The sequence below is a fragment of the Hemitrygon akajei genome, chromosome 8 (assembly GCF_048418815.1).
Source record: "Hemitrygon akajei chromosome 8, sHemAka1.3, whole genome shotgun sequence".
NCBI lineage: Eukaryota > Metazoa > Chordata > Chondrichthyes > Myliobatiformes > Dasyatidae > Hemitrygon > Hemitrygon akajei.
In genome coordinates, this window is record NC_133131.1 from 166,378,016 (window position 1) to 166,404,219 (window position 26,204).

Below are 26,204 nucleotides of genomic sequence, written 5' to 3' on the forward strand. Positions count from 1 at the left end.
TTGAAGAGGAAAGGGGGAGGGGAAAAATTAACAGAAGTTGGAGAAATCAATGTTCATGACATCTAATTGGAAGCCACCGAGACAGAATATGAGGTGTCACCCCTCCAACCTGAGAGTGGCTTCATCGTGGCAGAAGATTACTAGAGTAATCTCAGGAGCTTATGGAGAATGGTGCTAAAACCAAACGTGAATGGGCAGTTCTGTGGGCGAAAACACCTTGTTAATGAGAGAGGTCAGAGGAGAATGTCCAGACTGGTTCAAGCTGATAGGAAGGTGACAGTAACTCTGATAACCACAAGTTACAACAGTGGTGTGCTGTAGAGCATCTCTGAATGCACAACACATTGAACTTTGAAGTGGATAGGCTACTAAAGCAAAAGACCATGAACATACACTCAGTGGCCACTTGATATCAAGAACTCCTGTACTGATAAACAAATTTGATTTACCTCCTGTACCTAATAAAGTGGCCACTGAGTGTATAGTTTAAAAAAACAAGACATAAACCATATATTTATTATAATGAAAGGGTTTATTTCTGTCAGGAATTTAGACAGCAAATCCTGAATACACTATACACTAAGCAATACATAAATGACGGATATAGACCAGTAATTGTAGCACCTATTGACATAATCTTCCTTTTAACCACAAGATTACAACATTCTATATTAATGCTATATACACAAGATAACTAAGATGTGTTTATGTAGTAAAATATAGAATTAAGATACTTATGACTGATACACAAATTTGATTTTTTTCTTAAACCTAATGCTTTACTAAACGGCCAAGCTAAATTTTGGCCTCAAATCCACTGAATATTAACTGTAGCATTTCCCTATGTTCAACAAGCTGTTTGCTACCTGATTGAGGCTGTACTATGCAGCGAGCAACATTGGTACAATCTCACTTCAAAAAAAAATCTCTCAGCAAGATAGTGGAACACTACAGTACAAAGCATCATTTCTCTCTACCAACCCCTCCCCTCCCCCGGACCAACCAACCCCCTCTGGTCTGTGTAGAAAGGGCCATTAAATAGGGATAAGGTGCAAGATTTCATGGTAAAATTAGCTTACCTAAGTGAAGCACATGAATAAATTTATCCATGATATTGTTCAGTACTGCTACAGTTAAATGCTCCAATTCAATATTAATCCTCACCTTTCAACTCTGACCTTCGAATTTAAATGCCTATGAATTTAATGAAACCTTTGAGTGTAACTCATCCAAACCTTGAACTGATTCAGCCTCAGGAGTCGGCAGACAACAGCATGCCATACAGAACTACTTCCGTACAGAACAGTAATGTGAATTCAACTGGTAAAGGGATGAAAGTCGGAATTGGAACGAGGATTTATTTTAGAAAAAAAATAAGACTCACCACAGGAAGTGCCACCAAAACAAAATAAAATCCCCTTAATATTGTTGGCTGAGACTTGATGTCACTACTATAGACTGTATGGGTGCAATATATAACCTGTGCAAGTTTGTCCTGCTTTTAAATGAAAAATGTCCATTTATTGCTTTCTTTGGGATAATTTTTTGTCAAAAACATTTTTTTCTTTTTTTTTTTAAAAATAGGGTTGCGAATTCAGCCCTCCCTCCTCTCAATAATACATAAAGAGATCCCAGCCACAAAGAGGGCATATCACAATGCCTGGCTGTAGCCGTTTGGTGTGCGACCATATGCAGTGTAGACCACAGGGTTAAGGAAAAGGAATGAATTATTTATTATTCACCTTGAACTGTTTTTGTGCAAATGTCACAATGTGGGGACTACCCTTTATTTCCAGCATCAGGCCAAATTGCAAACAATAAGTTTGCAGTGACTATGATAGATCTATTACAGGAGGCCAAATTGTTTTTTTTAAGGGTTTATACTTGCCAATGACCATCCGAGGGCTATGTTAGAAGAGTCAGAAAGTGCTGCATGAAAGCGTCAGGATGTGCATTCCCTTGGTTACTATTGCTTTAATTGTGACTTTCCTAAGTTTCCATCTCTTCACGATGAGCAAAATAGGCAGAATTCAAAAGTATCAAAAACACTTAATATTAAAAAAAGTCCTATGTCTTTACAATAACCAACTTTTTTTATTTTATTTAATATTTTAAACTCTGTATCCGATAAGAGCACATTAAAAATACTGTGATGCTTCACTGACATACTCCTTATCTCCTCTGTACAACGACAAATACTGCACGTTAAATTCTCTGATAAAATATAGCTTGTGACTTAACAGTGCACTTGCAAAGATTTACTCCCCTGCTTCTTACCACTAAATGTTATAAACCTGCACAATGGAAACAAGGAACTTCTACTCCTTCCCGATACAAGATAGTGATTTTTATTACGATTAAAACTGCTGATTATGTAATTTCTGAACCATGAGCGTCTGTCTACCTTTTCCAGTCCTACCTCATCCCGTACTGGACAACAGGAGGAGGGAGTGGGAGATGCAGTAACTGCACACCTTTGATGTGGATGCAGTGTAGTGTACAAGGTTGTCTGAGAAACCAAGGCCCAAAGCGAGCAATCACAGCAGCTCTAGTTTCAAAAAGCAAGACTGCCCACCAGTCTCATTGTACTAATGCCTTTAAAATCTAGGTTAGTGTTCAAGTTTAAAACAAAAGTTTGCTAGTACCCGTTAGTTGAACAAAACAAAATTAATTAAAACGGCAGCATCTGGGAACATGGTCGACGCTGGCAGCTCTTCCTAATGGTCTAATTAAAGACCTTGAAAGCACCAGCAATGCCCTGGTATGCCCAGCAGTGTCTGGTTGGCCTACAAGAATGAGAGAAGGCAGGGCCCAGAAGAGGCCGCTTACCATTCCCCGCTGTTCAAGATGAGGACAATTTGGTTACCTACACAGTAGTATCCTGAAAATCTATTCAAGCTCATCTTGAATAAATTCAAGAACTAAACATCCATTGCCTTCTGAGATTGAGAACTCTACACATTCAGAAGCCTTTGAGTCAAGAGATTTCTCCTCAGCTCAGTCCCAAATGGCTCAATCTAAGCTCTCCAGCCATGAGATCTATTCTCAGTGTTCACCCTATCAGGCCTCATAACATTTTCTGTTGAAACCCTAGGGAATATACACTATTTGACTAAATCTCTCCACATGTGACAATCCATAGACAGAGCAGTCAATACAATTAAACTAGGCGTGGTCTCAACAACACCCAAACTAACTGCAGCATGACATGCACCCTTGTACTCCAATCGCTTTGCAATAATGGTCAACCAACCACTTGGTTCCCTACCTGCCTGTTGCACTTGCAAAAGAAGACCGCACTGTCCCATGATTCTGCTTGCAAAAAGTTCTCTTTCCAGAGTCCACCATGTTTGAGGTGAAGTCATCGTGAGCAAACTGGATGACGCAAAAGCTAACCAATGCAAATGATCTCTCTCGGGATTTCCACACCACTACCTGATCACATACTAGAGGGGCTACCAAAAATAACAGCTTGAGAAATTCAATTCACCATTCCATCAATCAATGTTCCTTTGTCTTTTGGGCACAATCATGCAGGATATTTGACTAAAATAAAATACTTGGCTAAGGAAAACTCATGAGGTTTGATCATTTATGCAATCAAGATCCTACTTGAACACTTACTGAAATACCAGTTGAAACTTGCACACAAGTACAAATCACCAGAGTAGCCTTATTGCCTGCTGACCCACTCATCTCTGAAACACAAACCTCCAATTCTACAACAAAGACGCAATGCTACTTTTACGTTTTAGACTGGAGTACATCTCCAGGTTAACCACCAGCAGCCAGATGAGCTGGGAGTAGTGGAAAGAGGGGTAGAAACATGTCCTTCATCGAAGCGCCCCTTGCAACTCAAAGTACCCAATCGTTTAAGGCAATATTTGAAAGAGAAGTCCTATTTTCCTGTTGAGTATATAGAGATTTAATGAAGAGAAGCCCTCACTCACTGCAGCTTGGAGCAGTCGTTGTTGGTAAGATGCCAATAACCTCACACGCCTTGCTCGAGCGCCACTGTGTCTTTTCTCGGCTCAGTCCTATGTGCCTCTTCTGCTGGGTGCAGAGCAGAATCACTGCGTTTCTTCAGGGTTATACTGACTAGTTCCACTCCCAACTTTCCATCAAACAACCCCAGACCAGCTCTATAACCATCTTTCTTGCATTCCACGGGCTTGAAAATGACAATTTCTGTAGTTATTAGCTCCACCTTCCCGTCGAAAGACGCAGTGCCCATAATTAAGTGCTAATTCTGTGCTCTGGAAAACTAACCACAGAAAGGTATGTAAATTTTGGAGGTAAAAGCAGCAAAGGTGTGAGCTGGAGTGGGTTCAGAAGGCTGGGAGAAGTAGGATTCGCACCAGTAACTTCCTAGCCTGGTGGAACTATTTGCTAAATATTCATCCTGACAGTCTTTCCCTCTTTGGTTTTTTGTACATTCCCATAAGCTGCAACTCCTTCACTCTTACCGTTGCTTCAATCGATTCCACAGCAGGCCACACACTCTTATGGTTCCGGTTCACTTACACCACACAACACTGGCTGCTAAAATGTCAAGTCTGTTGGGTACACTCCAGTAAGTGGTTAAACTTGCTACACACAAGCACAGCTCATTTTGTTAAATAAAACAGCAGGTTACAGATTGGAGGCGAGGGGGGAAAAGGAGAACGGCAGGAAGGGGAAGAATCCCATATTACCTTGCTAATTAAGTACATCAGGAACACATTTATGAAGGGCTACTTGTTCAGTCCCTTTGCCCTCAAGATGCACACTGTATTAAATCTGTACATGTCCTTCTTGCATTATATGCTGCAGGTATATTTGTGTTTGAAAATTCTAACAAAAGATATTTTTTAGTGAATAGTTAGAGTCTATGGTTGTCTTTAAAAGTGGTTCAGACTAGTTATCACCAGTCCTGTCCTATATGGTATTTAAAAAAAAATCCTGTCTACATCTTTAATGTAAATAATACACCAAAATAGTTTTTTTTTGTTACATAAGTCTTTTTTCCCCTAGGTTCATTGACTGTTACACCCCGTCCTTTAAGTACATATGCCTCCTTTGGTTGTATTCCTTCCAGGTAACAGTGTATTCGGCGTCACACCTGGGGCATGGCTCCAACCACTTGGCCAGTCCCTCGTCTCTTCTGTTTGGAGAGAAACCAGCTCACAGCCACTCAATTGTTGTTGGCGTTTATCCGTCCGGCTGGGAAGAGGGGTGGAGGGGGCGGCAGGTGGGGAGGAGGGGGGAGGGTCGGGGGGAGGGAGTGCAGGAGGGGCAGCGGGAGGGAGTGGGGGTGGGAGATGAGGGGGCTGGAATTGGGGGGCACGCTGGAGGTGAGGCTCAGCGGGCTGCTGTCTGCTGTGACGGGGTTGGTTACTCGGAAACACTTCTCCTTGTGCGCCTTCAGCATGTTGGAAAAGCGGAAACGCTGCCCGCAGACGTCACAAGGGTATGGCTTCTCGCCTGTGTGCGTCCGGCGATGGCGCTTCATGTTTGGTCGACTGGTGAAGCTCTTGCCGCAGATTTCACAGATGTATGGTTTCTCCCCTGCAAGCAAGCAGAAAGTTCATTTCTTAAGAGTCAAGAAACAGGCCCTTCAACCCATCTTGCCTGTGCAAAATTTATTCTGCCTTGTCCTATTGACCTCCATACCCCTCCCATCCATACACTTATGCAAACTTCCCTTAAATCTTGCAAATGAACCCGTACTACCACTTCTGTTGGCAGGGCAGATTGTTTCACATTCACATCACCCTCTGAGTGAACAATTTCCCTTCAGGTTCCCCTTACACATTTCACTCTTAACCTTTGACCTTGCATACTTGTCTCACCCAACCGCAGTGGGTTATATCCCTCATGATTTTATATACCTCTATCAAATCCTCCCACATTTTCCAACACTTCAGGGAATATAAAGTCCTAACCTAGTTAACTTTTACTTGGGCTGAAACCCAGCGATTAGTGATATGGGGAATCTCCAACCAAGCTGCGCCATCAGGGTCCAGCAGATAATGGATTTATAAGCCTGGAGTACTCCATCAGAACAATGCACTGCAGACCCTTTGGCCCAGTCCGTTAGCGACTGCCACAAAAGATTCTGCAGATGCTGGAAATCTGGAGCAACACACACAAAATGCTGCAGGCACTCAGTGGGTCAGGCAGCATCTATGGATGGAAGTGGACAGTGCTGATGGATCTCAGCCCGAAATATTGACTGTTCGTTTCCCTCCATAGATGCTGCCTGACCAAGCCAAGCATTTTGAATACATTGTTTGAATCATAGCTCTTTGAAGAGGTATCCAACCGATCTCACATAACATTCCCTCTTGGCTCCAACTCTCTGTTTTCCTGAAAAATCACACCAGATGTCTTTAAAAAGCCCTTGAGTCCAGTCTTTATGAACAAGTCCCAAAAGTGTCTGAGCTGTGTTTGCCCAACAGCAGGCAGCACCACCTCTGGTGAGAGGACTTATTTGGCTAAGAGCAGTGGGAAGCATGAGATTCCCAATGGAATGTTGGAATCATGTCAAACAGTACAGACAAGCCCAATTATCAACAAGCAGCTTTGTTGGCAAACCAAAATGATTAAATAGAGGCACAAAGTGCAAATGGCTGAATCTGGATCAACAAAGATGTTAAGCTACAGGAGGAACTCAGCAGGTTGGGCAGCATCTGTGGAGGGAAACAGACAGCTTTTCAGTGTCTTGTAAAGACACTGCCCAGATGAAGGCAATGGCAAACTGCTTCTGTGGAAAAACTTGCCAAGAACAATCATGGAAAGGCCATGAACGCCCATATCATATGACACGGCACATAATGAACAATAAATTACAATAAGAAATATGTTTTTAAAAATTAAATTGAATAAGTAGTGCAGAAAGAGAGCAAAACATTTATGGCTGGTGTGTTCATAGATTCATTGCCCATTTGGAAATCTGATGGCAGAGGGGAAGAAGCTGTTCCTAAAGTGTTGAGTGTGTGTCTTCAGGCTCATGTATCTCCTTCCTTGCTGGGTGATGGGGGTCCTTATTGACGGATGCTGCCTTTTTGAGTCATCGCCTTTTGAAGAGGTCCTTGATGCTGGCGACACTGTCCATCTCCCTCCAGGGATGCTGCCTGACCCGCTGAGTTCCTCTAGCAGCTTGCTTTTTGCTGCTAATTATTATTGTCACATGTACCGAGACAGTGAAAAACTTGCCTTGCACGCTGTTTATTCTGCATTGTTACTGTTTTACTGTATTCTAGCTCAATGCACTGTGTACTGATCTGATCTGTATAAAGTGTAAAAGCTATTGAAAAAGTGCAGGGCAGGTAAATGACAAAGTGCAACATCATTACGAGATAGATTGAGAGTCCAAGTGATCCATTCAACAATCCATAAACAGTGGGATAGAAGCTGTCCTTGAACTTAAATACATTCAAGAAGTTAGCTTAGCTGTAACTTGACACGCGTCCATCAAAACACTGAGTGAAAAATATCAAATCAAGCTTGTGAGGATGTGCTGGGTGTAGCTGCAAGTGTTGCCGTGCTCCCAGGGCCAACACAGTGTGCCCACAACTTACTGACCCTAACTGTACGTCTTTGGAATGTGGGAGGAAGCCAGGGGAGCACCCACTCGGTCACGGGGAGAACGTACAAGCTCCTTCCAGACCCCCGATCGGTGAAAGCAGGCGCTGCAAAGCAATGCGCCAACCGTTACACTGCTGTGCCGTGCGGGGGGGGGGGGGGGGGAGAAGATGCAATCAATGAAGATGGGGGATAGTTGGAAACAGGATACAGAATTGCGATGATCACCAAGGATCATACTGCATGGGAGAAAATTCTCTACTCTTGTCCCCATTATCTATGTTTCAATAAAAAAGATAAATACGTCAATCTGCTCTTCCATCTGGAGCTTCCTTCCCTTTGATCCGTTCCCTCCTGCACAACAGGACTGTTGCAGGGAGAAGGCAGGACAATGGGGTTGAAAGGGATAATAAATTAGCCTTGATGAAATGGAGGAGCAGACTTGACGGGCTGAATGGCCTAATTCAGCCCCTATGATCGTATGGACTCTGGCTGAAGTGTACACCAACAGAAGACGTGGCAGTTAATCCATTAGGCAGTTCAAACAAATCCGGCCATATCCACAACTTCTCCCACAGGGGAGGACGAGGGCAGCAGACATGCGAGAACTCAAAATACCCATACAAGTCTAAATTATCTTGACCAGGAAGCACTTTACCTATTCCCTCATAATCAAGACTAAATCTACCTGACACAACTACCCTCGCCCAACAGCTCCTGGTGGCAGCTGAGTATCACTTTCTCAAGGGCCGGCAAGAAGAGTGGAATACCGACAATGTCAGTGATGCTCACATCTCTCTCTCTCTCTCTCTCTCTCTCACACACACACACAAACTTCTAAATTCTTATTAACACTGACAAAATGCTGGAGGAACTCAGCAAGTCAGGCAGCACCTATGGAGAGGAATAAATAGTCAATGTTTAGAGTGGAAATCCTTCATCAGTCTTGGAGGGAGGAATGAAGTAAGAAGCTAGGAGTTGATAGGTGGAACAGGTAATGGGCTGAAGGACTTTAAGAGGAGAGGACAGTGGACCATGGAAGAAAGAGCACCAGAGGGAGATGTTGGGCAGGTGAGAAGTGATGAGAAGGAAGCCAGACTGGGGAATGGACAAAGAGAGAGGGTAGGGGGGAGTTGAAAAGTCAATGTTCGTGCCATCAGGTTGAAGGCTACTTAGACGGAATATGAGGTGTCGTTCCTCCAATCTGAGAGTGGCCTCGTCATGGCAGAGGAGGAGGCCAATTTGGAATGGGAAGTTGAATTGAAATAGGTGGCCACTGGGAAATCCCACCTTTTGTGGCAAACAGAGTGAAGGTCCCCTGATCTACACTGTATTACTGGAAATTGCTCTTCACTGTGGGTTCATTGGTTAAATAGCCTGTGATTCAATCTGTTCAGCAGCCATTCAGACAAAGATGAGAGCTCAGGGAAGGGTAGCAAATACAGAAATTGGAGGCCGATGGGATAATCGTACTTTTCCTGCCAAAGCACATAACCACTATGGATTCACTGAAACCAATTGAATATTGAAAGGCTTACATAGAGCAGACATGGGAGTCTAGGGCCAGAGGGGACAACCTCAGAACACAGAGATGTGTCCATTTAGAACAGAGATGAGGAGGAATTTCTTTAGCCAGAGGGTGGTGAATCTGTGGAACTCAATGCTACCGGAGGCTGTGAAGGCCAAGTCATTAGGTATATTTAAAGCAGAGGTTGATTAGCAAGGGTGTCAAAAGGTTACAGGGAGAAGGCAGGAAAATGGGGTTGAAAGGAATAATGAATCAGCCATGATGGAATAGTGGAGAAGACTCAATGGGCCGAATGGCCTAATTCTATTCTTATGTTTTATGGTGGAAAATAATGAAGAGCTTCACATAGAAATAATAGACACATTTTACAGAACTCCTGATACATACTGAATGCAGATTGTTACAATCAACTGAGCTAAGTAGCCCACGTTCCCTAGCTTGGGTATTGTGCACTCAGTACAACTTGCGTCATCAGTGTATTGAATTACCACCAAAATGGCCCTTCAGCATGCATGTTCAAGCCAAGGAGAGCTACAGGAGGCAAGCAGCCAGTATTTTTTAAACCACATTTAATAATTGTGCAAATGTTTCCAGAAAGTTTTCAAGGAGAAAGACTTTGTTGCTGACGATGAATGCCTAATGGTTGAGCAGAGCTGCTCAACAATCTGATATGCCAGGGACCAAATGTATGAAAAGGATAAGTAGAAACAGGGGTAAGTATATGAAAACCAGCCTCACTGCTAATAGCCACTTCCCACTGCCTCAGGAAAGCAACCAGTAAAATCAAGGTTCTCAAAAGTTAATTGCCAAATGCACAAGTCCATGTGTGTACAGGTGCAATGATAAACTTCCTTGCAGCAACTTCACAGGCACAGAGCATCAGGTAAGCAACACTCTTGAGAAAATATAAATTAAACAAATTATATACGATGTTCTGCAAGAAAATACAATAACAACCAAAAAAAAACTGAAGTCCATTGATGTGCCAAGTGGTTAAATAGTGTTACCAATCTATAGTATTAAGTTTTTGCCAGCGGGTTCAAGAACTGAATAGGTCGAAGGGAAGTAGCTGTTTTTGATCTTGGCGGTGTTCATCTCAGGCTTCTGTACCTCCAGCTCTGTGATAGCACGGCCCAAGTGGGGAGTTCCTTCTTCCCTGGACGTCCTCCCTTGTGTGGCTTCACAGCTGTGTGTCAGACATGGCTATAAACAGCAATGGGGCCCCACAGGGGACTGTATTGGCGCCCTTCCTGTTTTCCCTGTATACCTCAGACTTTAGTGGGAGGCCTCATGTTTACCCACACTCTCCTCCATTTGCCAATTCACATAGAGTCACTGAGCACAGAAATGGGTCCTTTGCCCTAATTGGTCCACATCAACTAAAATTCCTTTCTAAGCTAGTCACATTTGCACGCGTTTGGCCCCCTGTCCCTCTGAACCTTCTCTATCCATGCCCCGTCCAAGTCTTTTAAATGTTCATGTACCTGTCCCAACCACTTCCACTGGCAGCTCATTCCATGTACCGATCACCCTCTGGGTGAAAAAGTTGCCTGTCCAAGATCCTATTAAATTGCTTTTCAGCTTAGTGACGTCTTTCCCCGAGCAGGGTGACCAAAACCCAACACAATTAACCAGTAGTCTGGACAAATGCGACATACCATCTCAACTTCAAAACAATGCCCTGGCTGACGAAGGCCTGCATGCTAAAAGTCTTCTTCACCACTCTACTTGTGACATCACTCTCTGGGTATCACGTACTTGCATACTTTTTTGGGCTAGGTGACTTCTTGTTTTCTCACCTACTTTTGTACTGTGCAAATTCAGATGCTGAATTTCCTAACAATAGACAATAGGTGCAGGAGTAGGCCATTTGGCCCTTTGAGACAGCACCGCCATTCACTGTGAAAATAGCTGGTCATCCACAATCAGTACCCTGTTCCTGCCTTCTCCCTATATCCCTTGACTCCGCTATCTTTAAGAGCTCTATCTCTTTCTTGAAAGCATCCAGAGAATTGGCCTCCACTGCCTTCTGAGGCACAGCATTCCACAGATCCACAACTCTCTGGGTGAAGAAGTTTTTCCTCAACTCCGCTCTAAATGGCCTACCCCTTATTCTTAAACTGTGGCCTCTGGTTGTGGACTCCCCCAACATCCGGAACATGTTTCCTGCCTCCAGTGTGTCCAATCCCTTAACAATCTTATATGTTTCAATCAGATCCCCTCTCATCTTTCTAAATTCCAGTGTATACAGGCCCAGTTGCTTCAATCTTTCAACATATGACAGTCCCGCCATCCCGGGAATCAACCTTGTGAATCTACGCTGCACTCCCTCAATAGCAAGAATGTCCTTCCTCAAATTTGAAGACCAAAACTGCACGCAGATTTCTAACGCTTTTAGAAATCTATTAGAGGGAAGCGATGGAAGGAGTATGCCCCCTCAGTAGTGGTGAGAAAGGAATTCTTTGTGTGGAGCTTGGGGATGGGCAGAGTCCTGAATGAATCCTTCCCATCAGTGCTCCACCAGGGAGAAGGATGAGAGAATGGACAATTAGGATAGTTGTACGCCAATGGTCTGGATTATGTATGCATCAAAGAGGAAGTGTTAGAGATAACTATGTACATGAAGGCAAACAAATCTCCAGAGTCTAATGCAGGGGTTCCCAACTCTTTTTAATGGCATGGACCCGTATCATTAACCGAGGGGCGTGTGGACTCCAGGTGGGGAACGCCTGGTCTAATGAAATACACAGCAAGGAAACAAGGGATTGCTGGGACTGATAGATTTTGCACCATCTTTAACCACAGGTGAAGTACTACGTCTGAAGGGTAAGGTAATGTTGTTTCCCTATTCACCTTAATTATCACTGATAAACCTATTGGCCTGAAACGCCAACTGTACTCTTTTCTAGACGCTACCTGACCTGCTGAGTTCCTTCAGCATTTTGTGTGTGTTGCCCTTCTCATCTTCTTACTTCTATTCAAACCGATTCTACATCTTGATCTGTTGACCTATTGCGCACTGATCTTCTCCTTCGTTAATGTCGCTCATTATTTTTCTGCTTGTCCTTCCTAAACATCTAATGTCCTGGAATTAGGAGTTCTAACCTTTCAGCACCTTGTAACCATGCCCTTGAAATGGCTCTCAGACCATATACATCCAGGCCCTCAATTCCTTTAACTTGTTAAGAATGCTGCTAAAATTTAAGTTGACAGCTTTCAATTCTGCAGGTCAGGCAGCAACTATGGAAATAAATAAACACTTGACTTTTCGCATCGAGTCCCTTCAAAAATCCTCATAAAGGGTCTTGCCCCAAAACATGGATGCTGCCTGTCCTGCTGAATTCTTCCAGATGTCTATATGTCTGTGTGTGTGGTTTTTGCTCTGGATTTCTAGCATCTGCAGAATACCCTGTGATTATAGCTTTCAATTCCATCTTTTTACAAGCTCTTCTTCTCAATCCCATATGCAGGCGCATGCTTACATCAGTATGCTCCTGCCCTTGTGTCACAGTAATTTCTCCTCCCCACAATATCCTCCCTCTAACTTTCTAAATCGTAACTCATTAGAAAAGGTGGAAGAGGGAAAAAGAAATGAAAGTGCAAAAATAAATGGGTTACTCTCAGGTAGCCAGGTAATGTCTGATGAAATGTCACTCACAGTTTACATAAATTTATGTATTTATTGAGATACAGTGCCGTGTAGGCCCTTCAAATCGTGCGGCCCAGCAACCCCCGATTGACAGACTAGCCTAATCACACGACAATTTACAATGACTGATTAACCTACCAATCAGTTTGTCTTTGGATTGTGGGAGGAAACCGGAGCACCCAGAGGAAACCCACACAGTCATGGGGAGAATGTACAAACTCCTTACAGGCAGCAGCGGGAATTGAATCTGGATTGCTGGTACTGTAAAGCGTTGTGCTAAACGCTACATTACCATGCTGTCCCTTATTAACCTGGATATTAAGGGATTGATAGAAAACTTTATAGGTGATTAGAGTCACAGAACATGACAGCCCAGAGACAGGCCATTCGGCCCAACTAGTCAGGCTGAGCTATTATTCTGTCCAGTCTCATCGACCTGCACCTGGGCTATACCCCTCCCATCCATGTACCTATCCAAATTTCTCTTAAGTGTTGAAATCAAACCCACTTCCACTGGCAGCTCATTCCACGTTCTCAGTACCCTCCGAGTGAAATAGATACCCCTCAAGTTCCCCTTATTCACCCTTAACTGATGACCTCTAATTCTAGTTTCACCCAACCTCAGTGGAAAAAACCTGCTTATATTTACCCTATCTATACCCCTCATAATTTTATATACCTCTAACAAATCTCTCTGCATTCTCCTGTGCTCCTCACCTATTCAACCTGTCCTGAGATGAAGGGCCTGTTCTGTGCAGTACTGCCCTACGATTCTATCAGTGGATAAACAGACACAGGTATCTCCTCACGTGGACCAGAAATTGCAGGTTTGATTCCTAATCTGTGGTTTTACCTGAGCAGCTTGTGAATATCTAGTCAGATTGCAAGAATCAGTCTCAATTCTTCTCCTCAGATCGAGTAGTTTGGGAGGGGTTAAGAGGGCCAAACATAGACAGAAGGAACTAGCTATCTGGGCTACACAGTCTTCCTGAACAAGTTGGGCTGAGGGGTCTGGTTCCATACTCTATGACTCTAAAATGAACTAAATTCATCCAGGAATCTTGTTCCCTCGTGCTATCCTGGAACCTGCCCTCTGATGTGCAAGAACCAGGGTAGTGTAGAGGTGAGCACGGCGTTTTACAGTACTGATGACTTGTGCTCAATTCCTGCCGTTGCCTGTAAGGAGTATGTACCTTCTCCCCATGACTATGTGGATTTCCTTCAGGTGCTCTGGTTTAGACCACAAGACATAGGAGCAGAATTAGGCCATTCAGCCCATCGAGCCTGCTTTGCCATTCCATCATGGTTGATCCTGGATCCCACTCAACCCCATACACCCACCTTCTCATCATATCCTTTGATGCCCTGACCGATCAGAAAATGATCAAATTCTGCCTTAAATATACCCATCGACTTGGCCTCCATCGCAGCCTGTGGCAGAGCATTCCACACATTCACTACTCTCTGGCTAAAAAAAATTCCTCTTTATCTCTGTTCTAAAAGGTCACCCCTCAATTTGAGGCTGTGCCCTCTGGTTCTGGATATCCTCACCACAGGAAACATCCTCTCCACATCCACCCTATCTAGTCCTTTCAACATTTGGTAGGTTTCAATGAGATTCCCCCACAATATTCTAAATTCCAGTGAGCACAGGCCCAAAACTGCCAAATGCTCCTCACATTAACCCCTTCATTCCTGGAATAATCCTCGTGAACCTCCTCTGGACTCTCTTCAATGACAACACATCCCTTCTGAGATACAGGGCCCAAAACTGTTGATAATACTCCAAGTGCAGCCTGACTAGTATCTTATAAAGACCCAGCATATTCTCTTTGCTTTTATATTTTATTCCCTTTGAAATAAATGCCAACATTGCATTTGCCTTCTTTAAGGTTTCCTCTCACAGTCCCTGTAGATTGCCCTGTGATTAGACTAGGATTAAATCAGACGATTGCTGAGCAGCGCAGCTTGAATGTCCAGAAGGGCTTATTCTGTGTGGTATCTCAACGAAACATTTTTAGAAAAAAATAAAAACCAGCAAGAACTATTGATAAGATGACGTTTCTGTATATTTCCGAGGCAAAGAATGGGAACTTGAGTTGGATATTGCATTGACAGGGTTTATTTGTAGATAATTAGTGTTGAGGAAGGGTATGAGAGATGGAGAACGTGTGCGCATGCACACACACGCATGCACGCACACCCACACGCACGCACACGCGCACACACACACACACACACACACACAGAAAAAACTGTTGTTATGAAGCAGTAAAGTAACTGGCAAAACAGCCCTTTATTCTCTGAGAATGACAGGAAAGAGAAAAACGTTTAAAGTGTTCTTCCACACCCCACAACAAAACTGGCGCTGATACACCATCACCATCCTCGGAGATCAGAAAGACCACGTTTGCGCTTTGAACACCAAACTCTACATGCGTTTGATCGACAAAGTAAAAATGTCCGTACCAGTGTGCGTCTTCATATGCTCATCGAAATACTGCTTCATGTTAAAATCCTTGCCGCACCATTGACACATGAACTGCTTGTGTCCGATGTGGATGCTCATATGAGAGCGCAACTGATACTTGTACTGGAATCTTTCATTGCAGTTCTAATGATTGAGACACAAGTGTGAAAGGTAGGATTAGTGCAGCTCCTTACAGAAAGAGTAAAGACATGTACAGCCCAACTCCCAATAGGTCTTTTATACAAAATTGGATGATTTCTAATATCCACCAATGGTATATGATTTATAAAACATAGCACATAGAACGTTACAGCACAGTACAGGCCCTTCAGCCCACAATGTTGCGCCGATCTTTTCACCTACTCCAAGATCAATCTACTGTTCCCTCTTACAAAGCTCTCCATTTTTCTATCATCCATGTGTCTATCTAACTGCTGTAGATGGTCCCAAACACGGCTGCAGAAGGACAGGGTTGGGCATTGGGCTGGCAATTCTATCCCATAAAATCTCAATGCTATAGAAACTCCAACAGAAGCTCTAAAGTCCTCATCCCTGGGAGAGGAAGAGTCTTCAAAGCTGGGTTACACTTGGGGACAGCTTGAAAGACTGGTCCAGGACAGAAGACTCAGGTGAGTTGTTGATGGAGGCCTATGTCCCAGTAGGGCATGATGGGTTAAAGAAGATGTGCACATTCTAGAGGTTTTCAATCAGGACTCTTCTCTCATTTCTGCATGTCCCCTCACAAGATGATGCTGGCCTTGGGGAGACCCGAATATCTGCTTTTGTGTGTCTGTTAACAGCTGCACAACAACCAAATGAAGTATGCACCAGTGCATGCTCAAATCAGTGTAAACTGATGTGAGGTCTACAAGCAAAGCCATTAGCACCCTGGAAGAAAGATGATTTTTGCCTTTCCTCCATCTCTCCATAAACCTTTTCCTTACCAAAGCTCCTCAAAACAAAATCCCAAACTACCACTGCACAGTGGCCAGATTCAGTCCTTGGTGGGCAGTGGGAGTAAAGGATTTGGGTTCAGTGGAGCTGGGTGGATGTGGGGATTGTGTGGGAGGGGAGGTATGGGCAGAGTGCTGTTGTTTGTGCCCAGGGACTCCCTCTGAACGTGTGAGGGTGTGGCCAGGACTTGAGGGCACGAGTTCGAGGGAAATGTTGAATGAGGAGTGTAGGAGAATGAGGGGAGATTTGATAGAGATATACAAAATTATGAGTGGCATATGTATAGGATAAATGCCAGCAGGCTTTTTCCACTGATGTTCAATGAGACTAGTACTATAGGTCATAGGTTAAGGGTGAAAGGTGAAATATTTAAGGGGAACCTGAGGGGGATCTTTTCACAGAGGGTGGAACAATTGCAACACTGGAAAAGTACATGAGTGTGGAAGGGAGGGTGTTGGGCATGGAGGTATGAGTCGATGTGATTAGACAGATAACTGTTCGGCACTGACCAGGGCTGAAGGGTCTGTTTCGAAACCTGAAGTGCTCTGTGACTACAGCGATCCCAACAAACTCTGATTACTGGGAGCTGCTGCAACGTGACAAGATAATCCAAGGTTATTTGCATCAACCCTTTAGGTGCCTGAACAAGACTGCGACCATAAGGAATGAAGATTTTGAATGATCCAAGGGTGCTACAGTGGAGATCACCCCAGAAAATGAATGAAAGTTTGTAGCAAAGGTAGCCAAAACATACCAACTAGTTCCCTACTGATTGGAAGATGGGGCTATTTAGAACATTGCCTGAGCATATTGATGAACATTTTCCCAGTGCAGGGGGGTGGCATGGAAGACCGGGGCAAAGTCACTGGGTTTTAACGTAAATCCATGCAGGTACTGAGTGTTTACACAGAGAGGAAGCAGGAGGGCAACAAGTCTGCACTGGAACACTGGGGACCAGCATTCTTCAGACAAAGGAAATGGTATGCAAATTTTAAAGTTCTACAGCAGCGTCAAATTAAAAGCAAGTGAAGGATTGATACAGCACTCTCTTCTTCAGCTGGAAGTTCTTATGAGAGGCAAGTCATCAAATGCACGCTTAGTATTCTTTAAATAACAAACGTCAATATCTCCCAGGATTTATTTTCAATACAGTTTACTCTCACAAACGTTAGCCCTAATGCCCTTAATTCAAAGTTAAGAAGTCTAGTTCCATCTTGACAAGCTTCAGAAATCAAGAACAAAGTTGGAAATACTCAGTGCACCAGGCAGCATCGACCGGAATCATCTTTCTCTCTGTGTGCTTTGTCTCGAGTATTTCTTGAATTTCAGTTTCAATCCACTAAAACTTTAAGTGCCCTGGCTGTGTGGGGAATGAAGCATGCAAACCCCAGTGTAACAATCTGTTAGTATTTGACTGGCTCAGAGTTCTTGCCCAGTGAAATGTCCCAGTCCAGCTGCAACGGACTGGTACACTTGAACTACTAGATCGCAGCACAGAGAAGGATCTGAAGAGGAATAGGACTCCTACCTGGAGCAGATTATCAGACTGAACATTGATACACTTTTTAATAACCAGAATTTCCAATAAGTCAGAGTTCTTCATCAACAATGGTCAATGTAAATCTACATTTGGCTCAGTGGAAGACACAATTTTAGGTCAACCCATGATAGAGGGTTGGGTGTGGAGTGTGGTGGAAGGAATTAAACTTGGGAAGCATTTCCTCAGCTATACCTGCAGAAATTCCAACAGTACAGGAGTTGGGATGATACGTTGATGTTGGGCAAGGCCAAATTTGGAGTAGTGTGTGCAGTTCTGGTCAGTTTGCTACAGGAAAGATATTCATAAGACTGGAAGAGTGCACAGAAAGTCAGAAGGATGTTACAAGGACTTGAAGACCTGAGTAACAGGGAAAAGTTGAATAGGTTAGGACTTTATTCCCCATAGCAAACTTGAAGGCAGAATACAGGGTTTAAAGACAGGATTCTTAGCAGTGTAGAGGAACAGAGGGATGTTGGGGTAGATCCCTCAAAGTTGGCGGGCATGTTGATCAGGTGGTTAAGGTGGCATATGCTGTGTTGGCCTTCATTAGTTGGTGGATTCAGTTTAAAAGCCACAAAATAATCTTGCAGTTCTGTAAAAACTAGGTTAGACCACAGTTGGTATATTGTGTTCAGCCCCAGTCACCTCAGCGCAGAGGAGATTTACCAGGATGCTGCCTGAATTAGAGAGCATGTCTAATTTAGAGGGCAAGTGAGCTAGGGCTTTTCTCTTTGGAGCAACGGAGGGTGAGAGGCAATTTGACAGAGGTGTACAAGATGACAAGAAGCATAGAAGGACTCCCCGCTCCCCTCCCGGCATGAAACCAGCTAATACGAAGGGGCATAATTATTGAAACTAATAGGGGCATACTTTCTAATTATGAAAGAGACACGTTGGGATGGAATTATAGTAGAACAATAAAGCTGATTGGAACCAGCTTTAATTCTAATAGCTTTACTTTCCATATGGCATGCTCCTCACACTTCGGGGGGGGGAGAGAAGTGGGGGGAGAGAGGGGGGAGAGCGGGGGGGAGGGGAGGGGGAGGGGGAGGGGAGAGAAGAGAGAAAGAGAGAGAGATAATGCCTATAAGAAGTAATCACAGTGGATTTCATTTGGCTTTTTGACACTGATCAACAGAAAAGACCCTTTTGTGTCAAAGTGAAAATAAATTTCTGTAAATTTGTCTAAATTTATTACAATTATTAAACACAAAATAATTGATTGCATAATTACTCAGCCCATTCAAGTCACTATTTAGTAGATGCACCTTTCAGCAGCAATTACAGCCTTGAATCTGTGTGGATAGGTCTCCATCAGCTTTGCACATCTGGGTACGGTAATTTTCCCCCATTCTTCTTTACAAAACTGCTCAGATTGTATGGGATTTGTGAGTGAACAGCCCTTTTCAAGTCCAGCCACAACTCTCAATTGGATTGAGGTCTGGACTCTGACTTGGCCACTCCAGGACATTAACTTTGTTGTTTTTAAGCCATTCCTGTGTAGCTTTGACTTTATGCTAGGGGTCACTGCCTTGCTGGAAAACAAATCTTCTCCCAAGTTGAAATTCTCTTACAGACTGCATCAGGATTTCCCTGTATTTTGCTGCCTTCACAAGGCTCCAAAGGCCTGCAGCAGTGAAGCATCCCCACAGCATGATGCAGCCACCACCGTGCTTCACGGTAGGGGTGCTGTGTTTTTGATGATGTGTGGCGTGTGGTGTTTGGTTTATGCCAAACATAGCGTTTAGTCTGATGGCCAAAAAAATCAAATTTGGTTTCATCAGACCATAGAACCTTCTTCCAGCTGACTCCAGAGTCTCCCACATGCCTTCTGGCAAACTCTAGCTGAGATTTCATGTGAGTTTTTTTTCAACAGTGGCTTTCTCTTTGCCACTCTCCCATAAAGCTGTGACTGGTGAAGCACCCGGGCAACAGATACTGTATACACAGTCTCTCCTATCTTAGCCATTGAAGCTTGTAATTCCTCCAGAGTTATCATAAGTCTCTTGGTGGCCTCCCTCAGTAATTCCCTTCTTGCACGGTCACTCAGTTTTTGAGGATGACCTGCTCAGGGCAGATCTACAGCTGTGCCATATTCTTTCCATTTCTTGATAACTGACTTAACTGTACTCCAAGGGATATTCAGTGACTTGGAAATTTTCTTGTATCCATCACCTGACTTGTACTTTTCAATAACTTTTTTGTGGAGTTGCTTGGAGTGTTCTTGGATTTGTCTTCATGGTGTAGTTTTTGCCAGGATACTGACTCAACAGCAGTTGGACCTTCCAGATACAGGTGTATCTTTACCACAATCAAATGAAACACCTTGACTGCACATGGTGATCCCCATTTACATGACTTCTAAAACCAATTGGCTGCACCAGTGATGATTTAGTGTGTCATATTAAAGGGGATGAATACTTCTGCATCAGTTATTTTGTGTTTTATATTTGTAATTAACTTAGATCACTTTGTAGAGATCTGTTTCACTTTGACACGAAAGAGTCTTTTTCTGTTGATGTCAAAAAGCCAAAATAAATCCACTGTGATTCAATGTTGTAAAACAATAAAACATGAAAACTTCTGTGGGGGAGGAGGGGTGAATACTTTTTATAGGTGCTGTAACTGGTTGGGCTTCCACCAGCTCTGCTTTTCTTCCTGCGTGTAGCATCTATGACTCCTTAATCTCAGTTCAATGGACCAGGTCAGAGTTGTACCATGATATAACCCAGCACTTCCATAAATATTTCCCGTTGACACTGGGACCATAGAAGTAACATTAAAACGTGATGAAAAGTATTTTAAGGAGTACTAACAGTGAAATTTGCTACTCAGGATTCATAGGAACAGTCGTTTGAAAAGGATTATTAAACGATGTTTAAGTTAGACTCATTCTGAAAAAGTACGTATACATTTTGCAGAATAGTGAGGGTTCAGAGTGGATTTATCAATCTAAGGTGAAACTCACCTCACATTTGAAAGGTTTCTCCCCTGAATGCTGCAGAGAGTGGACTTTTAGTGACATGCTGCGTTTAAACGACTTCCCACATGTCTCGCAGGTGAATGGCATGTCCTTCGTGTGAGCTGAAACAAAAACAAATAGTAACAGGAATGATGTAATCAGGAATTTGAAATTCTACTGCAGCTTTCATAACCTCAGGAAGCTCTAAGACACCAGTGACACTGAAGATCTGTGAAGTGAAGCTATTACTGCTTCTGAAAGTCCATGAACACTATCTCATGACTTTGCTGTCCTTTTGCACTTTTATTTAATATATCTATCTTATTGTAACATATAGTGATTTTTATTACATCTTGCACGCAAATCAACAGATTTCATGACATTTATCAGTGTTGATAAACTGCATTCTGATTCCAAAAAAAGATGAACTGGATTTTGAAAGTCTGATCAGATTAATAAAATTAGCTTTATTTCTCATATTTTGATATTCTGACAAACTTTTATAGATGTGTGGTGAAAAGTATATTGACTGGCTGCATCACAGCCTGTATGAAAACACCAATGCCCTTGAATGGAAAATCCTACTAAAATAGTGGGTATGGCCCAGTCCATCACAGGTAAAGCACACCCCAGCACTGCACACATCTACTTGCAACACTGTCACAGGAAAGCAACATCCATCATTAGGGACCCCCATGCTCTGTTCTGGCTGCTGCCATCAGGAAGAAGGCATAGAAGCCTCAGGACTCGCCATCAGGTTCAGGAACAGTTATCACCTATCGATCATCAGGCCCGTGAACCAATTACTCAAATTCACTTGCCCCATCACTGAACTGTTCCCACAACCTTTGGACTCACTATCAAGGACTTTTCATCTCACGTTTACAAAGTTTATTGCTTATTTATTTATTATTATTTCTTTCTTTTTATATTTGCACAGTTTGTTGTCTTTTACACACTGGTTGAACTTCCAAGTTGGTGCAGTCTTTCTCTGATTCTCTTGTGGTTTCATTCTATAGATTTACTGAGTAAGCCTGCAAAAAAAGAATCTCAGAGTTGCATATGGTGACATATATGTACCTTGATAATAAAGTTTACTTTGGACTTTGAAATGTATCATCCGTGACAAATCAAATCAGTGACGATGGTGCTGGGGGCAGCCTGCAAGTGTTGCCATGCTTCCGGTGCCAACATAACATGCCGATAACTCACAAACCCTAGCCATACGCCTTTGGAACGTGTGAGAAAACACACAATATCTTGGGGAGAACGTACAAACTCTTTACAGGCAGTGGTGGGAATTGAACTCCGATCGGTGACTGCTGGAGATGTAAGGTGATGCCCTAACCACTCCCTACGTCCTTTCTTTCATTCCACTCCATACCTCCACATTTTCTTTCCAGCCACTTTTCCATGTATTGCTGTACGGACGAAAATAAATGCTTCAACCCCGAACGCAGAGTTTCTAACTCGATAGGGCATCACAGATATACACCACAGAAACTGGTCCTTTGGTCTGTGCCAACCATCAATCTCGATACCGGGTTTTGACCTGAAACACAGTTGGCTCCCTTCCTGCCACAGATGCTGCTTGACACATTGAGTTCTTGCAGCAGATTGTCTGCTTCATCCATCTGTACCAGCCCCCACATTCCCATCAAATCCCCCCAGAATTACCCAGGGATAACTGTATGTGGCCAATTACCAACCACACTCCCGTGGGATGTGTGAGGAATTAGAACTGCCGGAGAAAACTCAGGAGACATCAACTCCACACAGGCAGCGCCAGAGGGCGAGGACTGAACCCAGGTGAATTGACCTGTGAGACTTGACTAGCTACATCAGGGTGCTGTCCTCATCCTCCGATTAGGAAGTTTATTGTTCACTCTTTCAGAATAGGTTGATAGACCTTTGATCTAGCAAAAATGTTCAAAGATGAATTTTGAAAATGTGCAGTTACAGACATCATCTGTATCTGGCGCTCCCAGTGCAGCCTCCTTTACGCTGGGGAGACCTATCATAGATCAGGTGATCAACTTCATCAAGCACCTTTGCCCCATCTGCCTCTAAAGGCAGAATTTTCTGGTGGCCACCCATTTCAGTTCCATTTCCCATCTCCGTTCCGACACATCGGCCCATAGTCTCCTCTACTGCCACAATGATGCCAAACTCAGGGGTTGGAGAAGCATCATCTCAGATTCCATCTGGAATGGCATGAACTAATTTCCCTTTCCAGCTCTCTCCTTACTCCTTCCCTTCTCACCTTCCACTGGCATCCCTCCTTCTTCCCTTTCTTCCATGGCCCACTGTTCTCTCCTGTCAGATTGCTTCTTCTTCAGCCTCTTCCACCTTCCATTTTCCCATTTCATCTCCTCCCCTACCCACCTATCACTTTTTAGCTCGTACTCGTTCCCCTCCCACCTTTTCATTCTGGCTCCTTCCCCCTTCCTTTCCAGTGCTGATAAAGGATCTTGGCCTGAAACGTCAACTGATTATATTTCATTAAGAGTTTGAGGAGATTTGGTTTTATCAAAAACTTCTACAGATGTACCGTGGAGAGCATTCTGACAGGCTGCACCACGGTCTGGTATGGGAATGGGTGGCTACGGCACAAGATCGAAATAAACTGCAGAGCAGTAAAATTAGCCAGCTCCATCATGGGTACCTGCCTCCGTAGTATCGAAGACATCTTCAAGGAGTGGTGCCTCAGAAACATGGCATGCATCATTAAGGACCCCCACCACCCAGGGCATGCTCTCTTCTCATTGTTACCATCAGGAGGAGGAACAGAAGCCTGAAGGCACACACTCAGTTCTTCCCCTCTGCCATCTGATTTCTAAATGGACATTGAACCCATGAACACTATCCCACTACTTTTTTTCTATTTCTGCTTTTGTACTACATATTATATATATATATATTTTATATATATATTTACCGTAATTGTTTTTCGTATATTTATCATGTATTGCATTGTACTGCTGCCACAAAGTTAACAAATTCCATGACACATGCCGGTGTTATTAAACCTGAATCTGATTATTCCTCTCCATAGATGTTGTCTGACCTGCTGAATTCCTCCAGCAATTTGTGTGTGTTGCTCTGAGTTTCCAGCTTCTGCAGAATATCTTGTGTTTAAGTCAAGATTACACAGAAATTAGCTGCACAACCACCCAAGATAAACAACACTGATGAATGCCAACCTCTGGAAGATGGCTGTGGAGAACAACTTCCCACACTTAGCCACCGGTTTCCACATCAAAAGTTCTACTTTTCCCTCATTTACTTTATCACTTTTGTGCTTGGTTTGGCCCAGGTACTCTTTCTCTCACAAAGTGCTTGTACAATTGGAGGCACAAAGTTCAACAGTTTATTAACACCATAAGATATAGCACCAGAATTAAGCCATTTGGCCCATTGAGTCTGCCCCACCATTTCAACAGGGCTGATCCAATTTTCCTCTCAGCCCCAATCTCCTGCCTTCTCCCCATATCCCTCCATGCTCTGATCAATCAAAAATCTCTCCACCTCGTCCTTAAATATACATAAAGGCATGGCATCCACAGCTGCCTTTGGCAACAAATTCCACAAATTCACCATTCTCTGGCTAAAGAAATTCCTCCTCATCTCTGTTCTAAAAGCATGCCCCTCTATGCTGAGGCTGTGTTCTCTGGTCTTGAGACTCTCCCACCATAGGAAATGTCCTCTCCACATCCACTCTATCAAGACCTTTCACCATTTGATAAGTTTCAATTAGGTCATTCTGCATTCTTCTGAATTCTAGTGAATACAGGCCCACAGCCATCAAATGCTCTTCATATGACAAGCTATTTTCGTGAACCTCCCTTGAACCCTCTACGCATCTTTTCTAAGTTACGGGGCCCAAAACTGCTCACAATACTCTAAGTGAGGCCTCACCAGTGCTTTAAAAAGTCTCCACATTACATTTTTGCTTTTATATTCTAGTTCTCTTGAAATGAATGCTAACATTGCATTTGCCTTCCTCACCACAGACTCAACCTGCAAGTTAACCTTTAGGGAATCCTGCACAAGGACTCCCAAATCCCTTTGCGCATCAGTTTTTTTGTATTTTCTCTCCATTTACAAATAGCCACCCTTTTAATTTCTCCCACCAAAGTGCACGACCATAAACTTGTAGCTATAATCTTCTTTCAGCCATGATTCACTGATGCTTACAGCATCATACATGCTGATCTGCAACCGTGCTACAAGTTCATTTACCTTATGCCGTATACTGCATTGACAGGGTTTATTTGTCGATGATTAGTGTTGAGGAAGGGTATGAGAGATGCAACTCATCCTGTCAATTTTGCCCTATCAACAGCCCCTCCTCACTACACATTACCTCTGTTTATAAACTACCTCATCTTCAGCACTATCACCCACCTTTCCGATGATACTTCCTGCATTGAAATATAAGCAGCTCAGGACACTAGTCACACCATGCTCAACCTTTTGCTTCCTAACTTTGAGGTCTTACCAACATCTGCCTCCACAATCTCTCCACTAACTGTTCTGGCACTCTGGTTCCCATCCTCCCACAACTTGTTTAAACCCCACCGTGCAGCATTAACAAACCTTCCTGCTAGGATATTAGTCCCCCTCCAGTTCAGGTGTAAACCGTCCCTTCTGTACAGGTCTCACCTTCCCTGGAAGAGATTCCAATGATCCAAAAATCTTGTGCTCTCCCTCCTACATCAATTCCTTAGCCACATAATAAACTGTATAATCTTCCCAGTTCTGGCCTCACTAGCACATGGCACAGGTAGCAATCCTGAAATCACAACCCTGGAGGTCTGCCCTTTAACTTAGTACCTGACTTCCTATGCAGAACCTCATCAGTTATCCAACCCACATCAGTGGTACCTACATGGACCATTACCTCTCTCTGTTCACCCTCCTGCTTAAGAATGCTGAGGACTCGATCAGAGATGTTCCAGGCCCTGGCACCCATGAGGCAACATACCATCCAGGAAACTCGTACTGGCCCACAGAACCTCCTGTCCGTTCCTTGAACTAATGAATCCCCTATCACCACAATGTGCTTTTTCTAACTCCCTCGCCCCACCCCGAATCATAGAGTCATTAACACAACAGTACCACCACAGATACCTCCCCTTTCCTCCTCCTAACACCCCAGGCCCAGCAGCTACACATGCTCATCTTAACTACAGATTTCAGCATTTCCACAGTAACCACACATTGGTCACGGTGTTTTCTGTCCCAGTCCTCTCTGCATGCCATCTACTGAAGTGTCCGCTTTTACAGCAGAACCTAAAATGATCTTTCTCTTTTGCTTCTAAGTGCATTCTTTCTCGTTAAAAAAAAATCAGCATACAGGAGGAAGATTGAAAATCTGGTCGAGTGGTGCCACAGCAAGAACCTCTCACTCAATGTCAGCAAAACCAAAGAAATGATTATATACCGGAGGAGGAGAAAGCCAGTCTTCATTAGGGAAAGGAGGTGGAGAAGGCAATTCGATTCAAAGTGTATGGAGTCTGCTGAGAATTGAAG

At 43.5% G+C, this 26,204-nt stretch overlaps 1 protein-coding gene across 5 annotated transcripts in view; it reads right to left on the reverse strand.

The window, feature by feature from the left end:
• Positions 1-513: 513 nt before the first annotated feature.
• zbtb47b (zinc finger and BTB domain containing 47b) overlaps positions 514-26,204 on the reverse strand; it is a 284,439-nt gene continuing 258,748 nt past the window's right edge. For all 5 annotated transcript variants that reach the window (XM_073055030.1, XM_073055029.1, XM_073055031.1 and 2 more), the window contains 3 exons: positions 20,676-20,791; positions 15,213-15,357; positions 514-5,547 (listed from right to left, as the gene is read on the reverse strand). In XM_073055030.1, the coding sequence (XP_072911131.1) occupies positions 5,174-5,547; positions 15,213-15,357; positions 20,676-20,791 (635 nt within the window). In that variant the 3' untranslated portion in view covers positions 514-5,173. The remainder of the gene's footprint in view (positions 5,548-15,212; positions 15,358-20,675; positions 20,792-26,204) is intronic.